The 13103-nt window shown below is 37.8% G+C and overlaps 1 protein-coding gene across 2 annotated transcripts in view; it reads right to left on the bottom strand.

The window, feature by feature from the left end:
• The window catches only part of DGKB (diacylglycerol kinase beta), a 504484-nt gene that overhangs the window by 292072 nt on the left and 199309 nt on the right, over positions 1-13103 (bottom strand). For both annotated transcript variants that reach the window (XM_084618553.1, XM_084618552.1), the window contains exon 13: positions 10511-10609. In XM_084618553.1, the coding sequence (XP_084474679.1) occupies positions 10511-10609 (99 nt within the window). The remainder of the gene's footprint in view (positions 1-10510; positions 10610-13103) is intronic.

The following is a 13103-nucleotide window of genomic DNA, read 5'->3' as shown; positions in this document are numbered from 1 at the left end:
CCTTGGTGCAAAAGATCAAATATGGCTATTGATGTTGAAGTATTTTCAAAGCTCAAATCATGTGTGGCTGACATACAAAAATGGTTTAAGGACACAAGTCAGGGAATTGGGGAGAATTCAAACTCTAAACAGTGTCAGATTGAACAACACTGAAGATAAGGGAAAGGGGTAAAATCCAACATATAAAGGGGGAAATAATTTTAACAGAGAAAAAATAAATTATTTAAAAAATAGGTCTATTCCTAATATGTGCTGTTAAAAATCTCTTTTTACACCATGCTGTTTCTCAGAGAAGTAGTATTTTTACATTGCTGAGAATAGTCTTCACAAAAGCGATGTTTACCACAATACCCAAATCTGCTGTTATTGATCATTCACAAACTAGAAGCAGCAAGTGATGATTACCTCAAGCACAGTTGTTGTTGTTTTTTTTAATCCCAGCGTGAGACCCAGATAACAGCAAAGCCCCTCACTTGGCACTATGGCTGATGCTTCCATTTCCAGCAATATCCTTTATCCAGCTTGTATTACTTGTAGTCTGGTTTAGACAACAATTTGCCTAACTGAACAAGAAAGCTTCTCCTGCACAGTTATACTGTAAGATTTCTCCATACACTGGAAACAGAAAAATCCTACAGGCTTTAACAGAAATATAGGAGTTTTCTATAGCATATCTATACCCTATAGAGTATAACTGAAAAATTATATTCTTGCTATAGAATTCCATTAGATGTTATGAAAATCTACAGAACAGACATTATCTACTATAATCTATTGTTTTACAGGGATTTCTAAAAATGTATATTTATTCTGTATTAACTTCTACAGGACTTTCCCCAAGGGACTGCCGCAGTGAATCTAATGCCTGCTTCAAAAATGGTGTTGCAATACATCCATCAATCCCAACTGCAACTCTAAACATCTCAAATGTACAGAACCGAAACAGTGTTTCTGTATTATGAGGCACCTGCTGTCACTTTTCCAACTGATGGCGGGGTCACGTTGCTGGGGCAGGGATGGAGTGGCAGAACCAGAGTTAATGGAGTGTTGCAGTGTGCTTTGGATCATGAATTGCCTTATTTTGGTCTGGCACATACACTAGCCTATACTCAGCAATATCTGTACTTCCTGCCATCTATCTTAGGTACATATAGGACACCAGAGTATGTCATGGGCGGGCCAGAAGAGTGTCCTCTCTGTAATGTTTTGAAGGGGCAGATAAGGGACTGTCCACCTTCTATTCCACATTCTGCTGCTAGGCACAGGTTTTTTACGTGCATTGCACCAACAAGGATCTGGCCCATAGTACAGATACATGTATACTATGATCGACATCTTGACTGTTTACTGTATATTTGCATTAATACAAATACAGAAAGAAATTTACATTTTGTGGCCAAAAAATCTTCTCTCAGATTCTCTAGCACTGATGTTTTGTATACTTCTATCGAAGAAAATCTAAATGAAGGTTCCTTTCTAATTACAATTAAAAAGGGAAAGTTTTCAAGAATTGGGATGTTACTATGATATCCAAGGTTTTATCAGAAACTAAAAATGGCAATTTAAAGAGATAATAACAATTTAATAAAAACATTTCTGAACAATGGTGCACAACTTCTAAATTAATGTTAGGCAAAGCCGATGCTTAAAATAAATGAATTTGCAAAATGCAGACATTTATTTTCAAGATGGGAGACATTTATACTAGAACTATGTTCTATTCAATGATTTTTTTTTTATTGCATGAATGATGTAGCTGTAAATTATTTTGTCTGATGGACATGGGTGAAGTTGAGTGAGAGTTACTCAATGTAGCACTTTGAAAAGTTAATGTACATTTTGATGGCTTACAGAATGAAATTGTTCTGCTCTTCTGTCCATTCTTCAGGTTGATAACATTCAAAACAACCCTTGTTACACCAAGTGAGTATTCTAATTCTACACATTTTCCCATCTTTCATACCCCTTTTTCTCCCCCTCACATTTCCCACTTTGTCACACTATCCCTTGGCTGTTAGATAGGATGGAACTTGGATCACTCAATATCACTCCAGGGAGTCACTGTTGAGTACTATGAAGCACTGCCTCCAGATAAGAGAGAAAGAACCTGAAAACTGAAATAGGGCTTTTCAACTGACAATGTAGACCTCCACCACAAAACCACTAGGCCAGCCCCAAAATGCACTTTATCACAAGAAGAATGTTGCAATATCAAGATCCTTTTACACTTATGTATATGTGGACACCTCTATGTTACACACCTCAGGGATTGAAACTCCTAAAGTGGGTAGTTTCTGTTGGAAAAAAAAAATTTCCACTAAAACATTAGAACAATAGGAGGGGGGAGGGGAAATCCACTAAAAGGAACATTACAACAGTCATGCAGAACAATTAAGTGAGCTGCTTTATTCCTATTTCTGACACTCTTGAACAAAAGTATATTCTCACAGCATTATGGCTACCACATCACAATTCATATTTCTGAGAATGAGACTGAGAACACTTGGTTATAGATTCAGAGAAAGAATGTGGAAAGATTGTCTGTGTTGCCCAAAATAGTTTAAAGAGACACCTTTTGCTTCTTGTATATATATATATATATATATATCGGTCCTTTGAATCCTAGTCCAAAGCCAGGAGCTTCTGACAAAAGATCTTTTTCTACTGATTGGTTAATACAGTGTGCATGTACAGAAAGAATTTCCATTTTCTGTTGATAGGCAAAGGTATACACTACTACACCTTTTAAAAAATGAAATTGTGACATTCACAAGTACAGCTCTGTTTACTCCCACTAGGGTGTGCAATAAACTGTATTGAAGGCACCTGATCGAACTAATAGATACATGGGCATCTGGTCTTCATGAATCTCCACGAGCAGACCATCATTCAGCAAAAGCTGTCTCTGTGCCATAAGCATCTTGGAACTCAGACTAAGAAGGGTCAAGGAAACCTGAGTTACCCATTTATTGTGAGAGCGGTTTTATTACAAGTTTTTCAATAATATTACACAAACATTGAATGAAAGTAAGAACAGATCAAACATGGGAGAGATTGTTGACATCCACATCGACATATTTTTTAAAAGCAGGCTGCTCTAATCTTGCACCAGCTGCCCTCATTCCCAAGGGGCTATGCCAGCAGCCCAGGATCAACCAGGTACATGGACATTTTGGCCAAACCTCTTTGCCTTAGTTATATGCCTGCACTGAAGGCCAAGAGAGGGGACAGCCTCAGAGCTGCTGTGGAGGCTCTCTCTATGCCTCCCAAGGTTTCCGTCAGCTGTCTGGTTACATTAGATATAAGACTGCTTTGCCACAGGAGAGTACCACAAAGCAGCTGGGCTGTACCGGTGAATATAACCCAAAAATAGCACAGGTAAGTTGTTTAGAACTTTTTCTCTATTAATTACTCTTTCCCTTGTACTGTATTTTGTGAGCTATTTTGAGAACAAGGGTATATTTGTGCAGAATATGGAGCCTGATATTTTTGTTAAACATTTAGATATCAAATTAAAAATATAAAAGAATCCTACTAAGATCACAAACAGATTTTTTTTTTCTGTGCTCACATTTCTGGATCACTGGTGCACTTCTTGAGCAATTGAAGACAGTTGGCCTTTGATCTCACAACTCACAGTGCACTCAAAGAATGAATCAACAGTAAGGCCCAAGACAGCATGGCTTATTACTTACATTTAAAACCTAACATAAATGTATACCACAGTAGCTAATAATACGTGATCCTCTAAGAAAGAAGATACAAACAGAAAAAGTCGATTTAAGATAAACGTGTATTAAAGTCCAATGGAAGATGATCTGAGAAACAAATTTAAGAATGGATAACAGTGATGGGGTGGGAAGGCAGCAAGGTATAATTCAAAATGATTGAATGTCTGCCATTTCAGTTTATCAGCATCTTATTCATTTTAACATTGAACTGTGTTTGCAATACAGATAATTAGTTGGAAAGATACATTCTTTCCTCCAGGGCAATTATTAATTTCAATCTGACTTCAAAGAAATGGAAAAGCTTTTGCTGTAGATAAGAACACCATTGTATTTCGACTGTTTTAGATTTGCAGAGAACTGAATCTGAAATTTGATACAATGTGTTTGAGGAAAATACCTCTCTCTCTGATTTAATCTCACGGTTTCATTATATGGTGTGCAACACTATTGTATAAATTTTGCAGTGCAAGGACATGCATTAGTAAGCATTATTTGTGTAAATGAAAGTTACTTAAATAGGGTGAAATTTACCCCTGTGCAGAAGCCTTAAACAAGCCCTATGAACCACTTACCATCTTTTTTGAGGGTTTAAACGGTGCATAGGCCTTGAGCTGACTCTCTGCACAAGAGTGAATTTCACCCATACACTGTACACAAGAAGAACAGATGAATAGTCTTAAGGTTAAGGCACAGGAATAGGATCCAGGAGAACTAATTCTCAACTCTGTTACACATTTCCTGTCATGCCATTGCCAGGTTACTTACCTTTCCTATGCATCATAAAGCTTGCTTTTATAATGTGTATTTTCACCAGATGAAAAACAATCTGAATTAATTTATGCAACAGAATGCAAGATAGTGTGATGTATTCGAAGGTTTCTATTGCAATAACTTTTAGGAGTGACCAAATCACTCAGGAATGGCCCAACAATGACTTAGGCAGATAATCCTAACTACTGGCAATAAACCCCCACACCACCAAATGCTGACTTTATGGTCTATTTTATCCATTTTATTTCTTTCACTTTTTGATAAATCTTAATGTCACTCCACTTTCTCTTTCTGAAATTGAGTAGTTACTATGGAAACAATGACGTGTGGAGTTTCATAATATACCCAATGTAAAGTCAATGTACATAATGGTTTACAATGTGTACCTTGATTTGTAAATACAAAGTTTGGATTATGGTTTTTAAGATCACTTATGTGGATTGAAGTAATTATATGCTGTAACTCCAATGAAGTTTCACCGGAGTGAAAGTGGTAAGTGACAGTAGAATCAGACTCATTATGTATTAATCATATTATGCGATTTGGTTGGTTTGTTGTTACACAAACGAACATATATGATTGAGAGTGGATAGAGAGGAAAATCGAATTGTTCTATTACTTGTTTACACTGACAGAAAGAATGGTGTGGTTGTGCACTGAAAAAATGAAACAAAGAGAGAGAAGGCACCAAAATGGAGAAGCCAAGATGTCAGGCAGCCTTACTCCTTTTTCGCTTCGTATAACAAGCCATACTGCAAAGAGAGGGCAGCTTTTCTTTCTTCGTGGAGATTCACTCATCCCATTCTAATACTCCATTTCTAACCTGGTTATAGTCTAATTCTATACTCATGCTAGGCTAGGATTCAATTGAGTTAAAGACTTTTAAACTCACTGCCAGTCAACTTTATCATGAACTTTCATTATGTGCATGTAATTAATTGGGTCCAATGAACAATATCAGCACTGAGTTATAGACTTTTCCCCCCACCATATAATTAGAATATAATTACCCACAGGATATCAGAATGATGCAAAACCTTTCCTCTAAATGTGCCCTCATTAGGAAACAAGTCTCAATGTACATTTATTCAATCAGTGTGAATTAATTAAAACGTTACTGAAATAAAAGAGGGTAGCAATAAAGTGTATCTGACATCTATTAAAAGACTATCACTTGAGATCTGCATGCACAGTTTATAACTAAACTCATTTAAGTCAAGCAAGAAACTTCACCATAAAATATACAATATGTACAATAAACTGGAACTGTGAATATGGCCCATTTTAATGTAGACAAAATATGTCTTATTAAAACATGTAAAAATTACCGATGAGCCATGTACAAAGTGCTGGATCTTTGTATGATATGGAAGCATGCAAAGTTTTTGTGTATCTATACAGTTGTTTTAAAGAATACACAGTGGCAATTCCCCCAAAGTGTGTGTTTCCCATATTTTTCAGCTGAAAGTTTTGCCTACTGAATGTATACACAGACTCTGGTAGGCCTCGTTTTTAACATTTTGAAAGATACTTCATGTCTGGATGGGAGATTTGAATTTAATATGTCCCCAAACCCTGCTTCTTTAACTGTCTGTTAGAGTCACCTGTTAGAGGTGACAGTCTTGCATTCTCTTTGGGAGTAAGTATTTTTTTTGTTTGTTTACATATTTAACAATCTTAACATTTTACTGTTACTCAGAATTGGAGGTTTTATGAACCTATAAAGTAAATGTTATACCAGAGCTTAACATTATTATGACATAATTTGGATATGTGACAGAGAATGTGTCACTGAAAGCCTGTTGATTAGAGAGAGTCAGGTCATGATTCTGAAAGGTATTCTCCACGAGTGGCTCCATCAGCTTGATGGTAGCTCCTCTAAAATCAGTGAGGTTATATGTAGGTACAGAGGTCTGCCCATGTATTGCAACTTGCAGGATTGAGGCCACAGACTGTAACCCCTTTTGCAATAATAAATGGAGGGCTATGATGTATTACAAAGGACATAATTCACATTAATGAACATACATACATCATACGGAAAGTTTGTAAAATGGCCTGGGTGAAATCTGTGATCTGATTTGCTGATTTCCTAATATGTAAAAAATAAAAAAGCAAACTGTATTATTTTGAATGCAAAAGAGTGTTATTTTATACTGATGTAATTCACAAACAGCAAATGGATTTATATCAAACTTTCACAAACACCTAATTTCTGTGCTGAGAACAAGCATAAGAAATTTAAGACCAAAGGACAGTAGATGAAAAGAGTCACAAGTGACCTAAAATAAGGAGTTTAACATGTCATGTCAATCTTGTATATAGTGGTGCTCACACAGCACAGGGCAAGATTTTATTTACTGTAATATCAATTATTAGAAGTTTTATCATCTTAGCTGGTGCCTGTTTCCATCTCTTCCAGCAGGCTGGTGATGTTCAATCCATGTAACATATCTGGATAGTTTGCCCCCTTTCGACTCTACCACCTCTTCCCCATTTTGAAGTTGTATATTTGATTTTTAGCTCCTAAGTGAAGTACTTTGCACTTGTCTTTACTGAATTTCATCTTGTACATTTCAGACTAATTCTCCAATTTTCAAGGTCATTTTGAAAGCTAATCTTGTCCTTTAAAGTGCTTTCTACCCCCTCCCGGATGCTGTTATCCACCAATTTTATAAACATACGCTCCACTCCATTATCCAAGTCACTAATGAAAATATTGAATAGTGCCATACCCAGGACTCACCCTGTGGAAATCCAATAGATACAATCTCCCAGTTTGACAGCAAACTGCTGATAACTATTCTTTGAATAGGACCTTTCAACCAGTTATGCACCTACCTTATACTGTAGTAATTTTATCAAGACCACATTTCCCTAGTTTGCTTATGACAGTGTCATGTGGGACAGTGTCAATGGCAATAACAAAACTGTACGATTGCTAAAAAGGCACATGGGTAAAGGGAATGACCTCTAAGAGAGAAGGAATATTCCAGGAGTGCCAGTTTGAGGTTCAAGAACCCAGGTGTTTAACTCTCTCTAGGGACCAATATACTGCTACCTTGAAATGAGGGTGATGCAAGGCTTCTCTCTTTCTCAGCCACTAGGGCTTCTGGAATTTGTAGGCCTTCCCAGACAGACATGGTAGCAAAGGGGACCGGATACAAACTGCCTCATTCCCTCAAAAAGGACATATTGTGGAAGAGTCTGACCTGCTGGCAGTCTTTCCAAGAGACAAAGAAAGTGTCTGTCCGCTTTGAACTTTGACTACCAGATACCAATACCCAGGAGGGAGGGGCTATTTTCTTTATATGAACTTGATGCACGAGTTTTCAGTTTGTTTGGTCTTTACCACCAGACCTCTAGGGAGAATCTGGGTTCACTGGAGGAAGGCCAAGGAAAATGAAACCTCCAAGTCATGGATGATATTGGATGATCTCCATGGGCACGGCCTTCAACAAACAGCAACCTATTATGATGTTTATTTGCTTTTTCTTTTTATGACACACTAAACTTCTACTTACAAGCAATAATGCAAAAAACTGCTTTCTCTAGTGATTAGTGATACACTACTTTGGTATCAGATAAGAGATCCTCCCTATTCCTAGTACATAATGTACTGTCTCTGAAATGCAACATTTCTACTGATGAACAAATGAATATGTTTACTACTGCACACTTAGAGGATGATGCCCCTATGGTTCTTCCTGCACGCAGGTATTCACTGCTTTGCTGCAGTTATTGATAGAGCTGGTTTCATATTCACTGAAGTATTACATTCATCAAGAGCAATCTCCACAACAAAGGAAGTGGGAGAAACCAATTTTAAAAATTGCCAAGACAAACACCACATGCACTGTAATCAATCATATCCAGGAGGAATTCCTGTTATCCAGGTCAGCGATGTTCAATCTGTAATGTGAGTGTACATAGTGCTGTATTATTCCACATTTTTGGAAGGATCAGCTGGATGACCAAACACACTGCACTGTAGAGCAGCAAAGTTTCAGTGAAACACACTGCATCAAAGGCAACCACCTCCTTCTCATGACAATGTACATGGCCAGTACTGCAATGCACTGTCCAAATTAATTTACCAGTATGTAGTCTGAGTCAGATCTGTTTACTCTAGGTCAGAAATATTTCTCAGTACTTTTACTCCTTTTAAATTTGCAGATTCAAAAAAAGCTATGCAAGGATGAACTAGGTTTACATATCAACAGAACTGCTAACTAAATTTCAACTGCAGGACAAAAGTCTGCCAAGTTTGCACTTGCAAAACAACATGGAAAAATTGAGTTGCACAAATGTAACCAAAGGTAAAATTTCACATGCAGAAGTTTTATTATTGGTGAGGATGCATAAGTAGTATGTATTATTTATTATTATCGGAAATCCAAGTTGGCTTTCAGATCTCAGGCTGAGTTTGCAATAGTGGTGTTTTAGAAAACAAAAAGAAAAATATCTTTCTACAAAAAAACGTGCATAATCTGCAGTCAGCAAAACACGATCATAAAATCATAGAATATCAGGGTTGGAAGGGACCTCAAGAGGTCATCTAGTCCAACCCCCTGCTCAAAGCAGGACCAATCCCCAACTAAATCATCCCAGCCAGGGTTTTGTCAAGCCTGACCTTAAAAACCTCAAAGGAAGTAGATAGCACCAACTCCCTGGGTAACCCATTCCAGTACTTCACCACCCTCTTAGTGAAAGAGTTTTGCCTAATATCAAACCTAAACCTCCCCCCACTGCAACTTGAGACCATTACTCCTTGTTCTGTCATCTGCTACCATTGAGAACAGTCTAGATCCATCCTCTTTGGAACCCCCTTTCAGGTAGTTGAAAGCAGCTATCAAATCCGCCCTCATTCTTCTCTTCTGCAGACTCAACAATCCCAGTTCCCTCAGCCTCTCCTCATAAATCATGGGTTCCAGTCCCCTAACCATTTTTGTTGCCCTCCGCTGGGCACAGAAATCTAAACATCATTACAGATAATCTAGGAAACTACCATTTTGCAATTTAAATTACTAACACCAGCTTGACATAGCTTTAACTCCAGTGTCTGCAATAGAGTGATTCTTGATTTACATAGGTGCAGGGTGAGACTCAGGCATTAACAAACAAATGGCAAAAAGAGAAAACAGATAATTTACCAATCATTACAGAATATTTAATAAGCAGAAACATTTTTAAGAAAAAGTTTAGAAAGCCACTTTTCCTAATTTTTCTGACTACTGTATATTTTCTCAAATTCAATCATTACTTTTTTGTTATGAAATGTATTTAAAATGAAATGTCCAAGTATACCACATCTGTTATTACCATTAACATGATGATGCTGTGACTTTCATAAACACAAAAACCCAATTTAATGTATTAATACAGACATTAATTTTGAAGGTCTCTTTCACATGACAAACTGCTCAGCCTTTTCCAGCCGTACCTATGTACAGTGTACATTTCTATTTCTATTTTCATTGAACTGAGTAATTGTTTTGTGGACAGCGAAATTTACTGTCCACTCCTGCAGAATAAAATACACCATAATGTTGATGCATAGCTTGCTGCAAGGCCAATGTCATCATTCTAGGTAACCTCCGGCTGAGATGAGAGACCTCAGCACGGCAGATATACAATGTGCATCTGAAGCAAAAACTGCCCATAAGAATAACTTCATTATTCTGGGAAGTTGGATCTATAAAAGATGTAAAATGTAGAAGTGTTCTGCCTATACAATTTCTGGTAAGTACAGCATGACTAAGTAATAAGACCTGAGTCAGCTTCAGTTATAGCAAATCCCACAGAAAGTTCATTGTCACATGAAGGAAAATGCAATATATTGGGCGGAAAGCATGTCTGTAAGTCATGAACTAGAATTATCTGTTCTGTTTTGGGCTTATATAGTGCTGTCAAATTAACAAAAAGCTAAAGCAGTCAAACATTCATTCAGGTTGTTCCAGTGTCTATGACACAAGGCTATATCAGAATAGAGCATATGAAGAACTCACCAATACTACTGGGCAGATTGCTGTGGGTGGTAAAATATGGTCCTTCAAAGGGCCACAGTCACATTCAGGCTTTAGATGTGAAGCACATTTATTATGGAGCTGTGGGGAAAAGAGAGAACATTAATAATCATCACCACAGTACCTCACTAGAATATTTCTATAAAGAATCTTTCCCCCATCTGGAATAGTGTAAATATGAATATACTAGATCAGTACAGGACTTAATATAGGAAAATATTTAAGAATTGTTGTCAAGTGACAGAATTATTTGACTCACATACAGTATTCTAGGAACTCACTTTGCTTCAGTTTTATTCTCTTTTTCTAGTTTTCAAAATTCTAAAAGTTAATTCTCTCTGTAGATTAACCAATCTCTTGGAAGAACTATAAAGGGGTGGCACGAGGACCCAGTTGCTGCCTCCCCTCCTGCGCACCATGTGGCCTTGGAGAAAAGTTCAGAGAAGCCAGATAGATACTCCAGCTAGCAGGAGCAAAAGCAGCTAAACCAGGGACCCTTTTTACCTTTGGACATTCCATTCTGAACTGTTGAATGTTCTCTTATTTTCCCTGCCCGGTGCTGACTGGATGTTTGCACCAGCCTGCCCTGTCTCACAGTCTCTTCACCTCAGCTTCACTCTACACCTGCCCTGTCCCCCTCATTCCCACTCCTTCCCTTTTCCTTCCATTTAGCTCGTCTTCAAAAATATTGTAGAACTAACATGCAATTTGCTGCCAACATACTATTTGCTCTCCTTGTGTGTTCCACCTCCGATTCCTCCATCTTGTGTCTGTCTGGTCTCATTAGATTATACTATTTTTGGGGCCAGGGACTGTCTACTACTCTGTGTCTGTACAGTGCCTAGCACAATGGGGTTCCATTTATGGTTGCCCTTTAGGCTCTATTGTAATAAGTATGATTATTATTATTAATAATATACTACATTATAAAATACTACATCATTATATATTCTGTACAGACCGTATATTGTCCAGAAAACTATTTTTCAAGTGTTTAGAGAAGTACAAAAAATGTAATTGAGACTATTCTTCATACAACCTATATATCCATTTACATCTCACTTTGTTCTCTTTATCCAATTGTTCAATTTCTTTGCATTTCTCATTCAGATTTTATTAATATGCATTTATTCTTTATTGTTTTATTGTAACTTCAGGGTTTTTTCCAGTGGTTTTACTTTTTTTCTTTCAACCATCAGAGCAATGATTTCATATGTTATCCATGGGTTTTTCTTAGTTATTAACATCTTCCCTTAATGTTGCTCTGCAGCTTCTTTGATAGCTTGTTTCAGACATTCCCAAATCATTCGGTCTTTGTTTTTATTAATGATCTGCAACACTTCATCTTGGTAGTAACTTTTGTGACAAAGTTCCTCCTCTATCTTGGTGGGTCTTGTGCTTATTGGAGGATTTGCTCACCTTGGAGCTTCACGGCAGCCCTCAGTTTGGCCGTTTTTGTGAACCCACAGTCCAGGTCAACTCCTTCTGTGTCTGACCAGGAGTTGGGAGGTTTGGGGGGAACCCGGGCCCGCCCTCTACTCTGGGTTCCAGCCCAGGGCCCTGTGGAATGCAGCTGTCTAGAGTGCCTCCTGGAACAGTTGTGCGACAGCTACAACTCCCTGGGCTACTTCCCCATGGCCTCCTCCCAACACCTGCTTTAACCTCACCATAGGACCTTCCTCCTGGTGTCTGATAATGCTTGTACTCCTCAGTCCTCCAACAGTATGCGTTCTTACTCTCAGCTCCTAGCGCCTCTTGCTCCCAGCTCCTTACATGTGCACCACAAACTGAAGTGAACTCCTTTTTAAACCCAGGTGCCCTGATTAGCCTGCCTTAATTGATTCTAGCAGCTTCTTGATTGGCTGCAGGTCTTCTAATCAGCCTGCCTGTCTTAATTGTCTCCAGAAGGTTCCTGATTGTTCTGGAACCTTCCCTGTTACCTTACCCAGGGAAAAGGGACCTACTTAATCTGGGGCTAATATATCTGCCTTCTATTACTCTCCTGTAGCCATCTGGCCCGACCCTGTCACACTCTGTATTTCTTGATTCCTCAGAGCTTCAAGGTTCCATGCTAGATAACATTTGGCTTTCCGTATATCTCTCAGTTTATTATTCATTCCTACCACTACCAATCTATGATCTGATCTACAATCTGCATTTGGCATAATCTTAACCTTCCTAACACTATTTCTATACCTATGGTTGATCGTGATAAAATCAATCTGGTTTTTATACATCCCTCCTGGTGATTCCCATGTAGGCCTTGCATTTTCTTTTTATTCAAAATAACTATTGCAGATAATGAGGTCATGTTTCTCCCAAGAGTCTATGAATCTTTCTTTTCCATTGCTTCTTTCACTAAGGGCAAATAAACTAACTGTGACAGATATTCTTTTCCCTCCTACTTTTGCGTTCCATACAAGTCATATAAGGATGACTATTTTTCTTTCCACCATTGATTTCCATTACTTCAATGTTTAAATAGAATGTTTTGACATCCTCATCAGAATGTGCAGTTGTTGAGCCATATACTTGAATAATCATATCTTTTGGAAGTCTTTGTATCACTATTATC

Source organism: Lepidochelys olivacea (assembly GCF_965140295.1).
Source record: "Lepidochelys olivacea isolate rLepOli2 genome assembly, chromosome: 2".
Taxonomy (NCBI): Eukaryota; Metazoa; Chordata; order Testudines; family Cheloniidae; genus Lepidochelys; species Lepidochelys olivacea.
The sequence above is the reverse complement of the archived record's forward strand: the minus strand, read 5'-3'. Positions and strand labels throughout refer to the sequence as shown.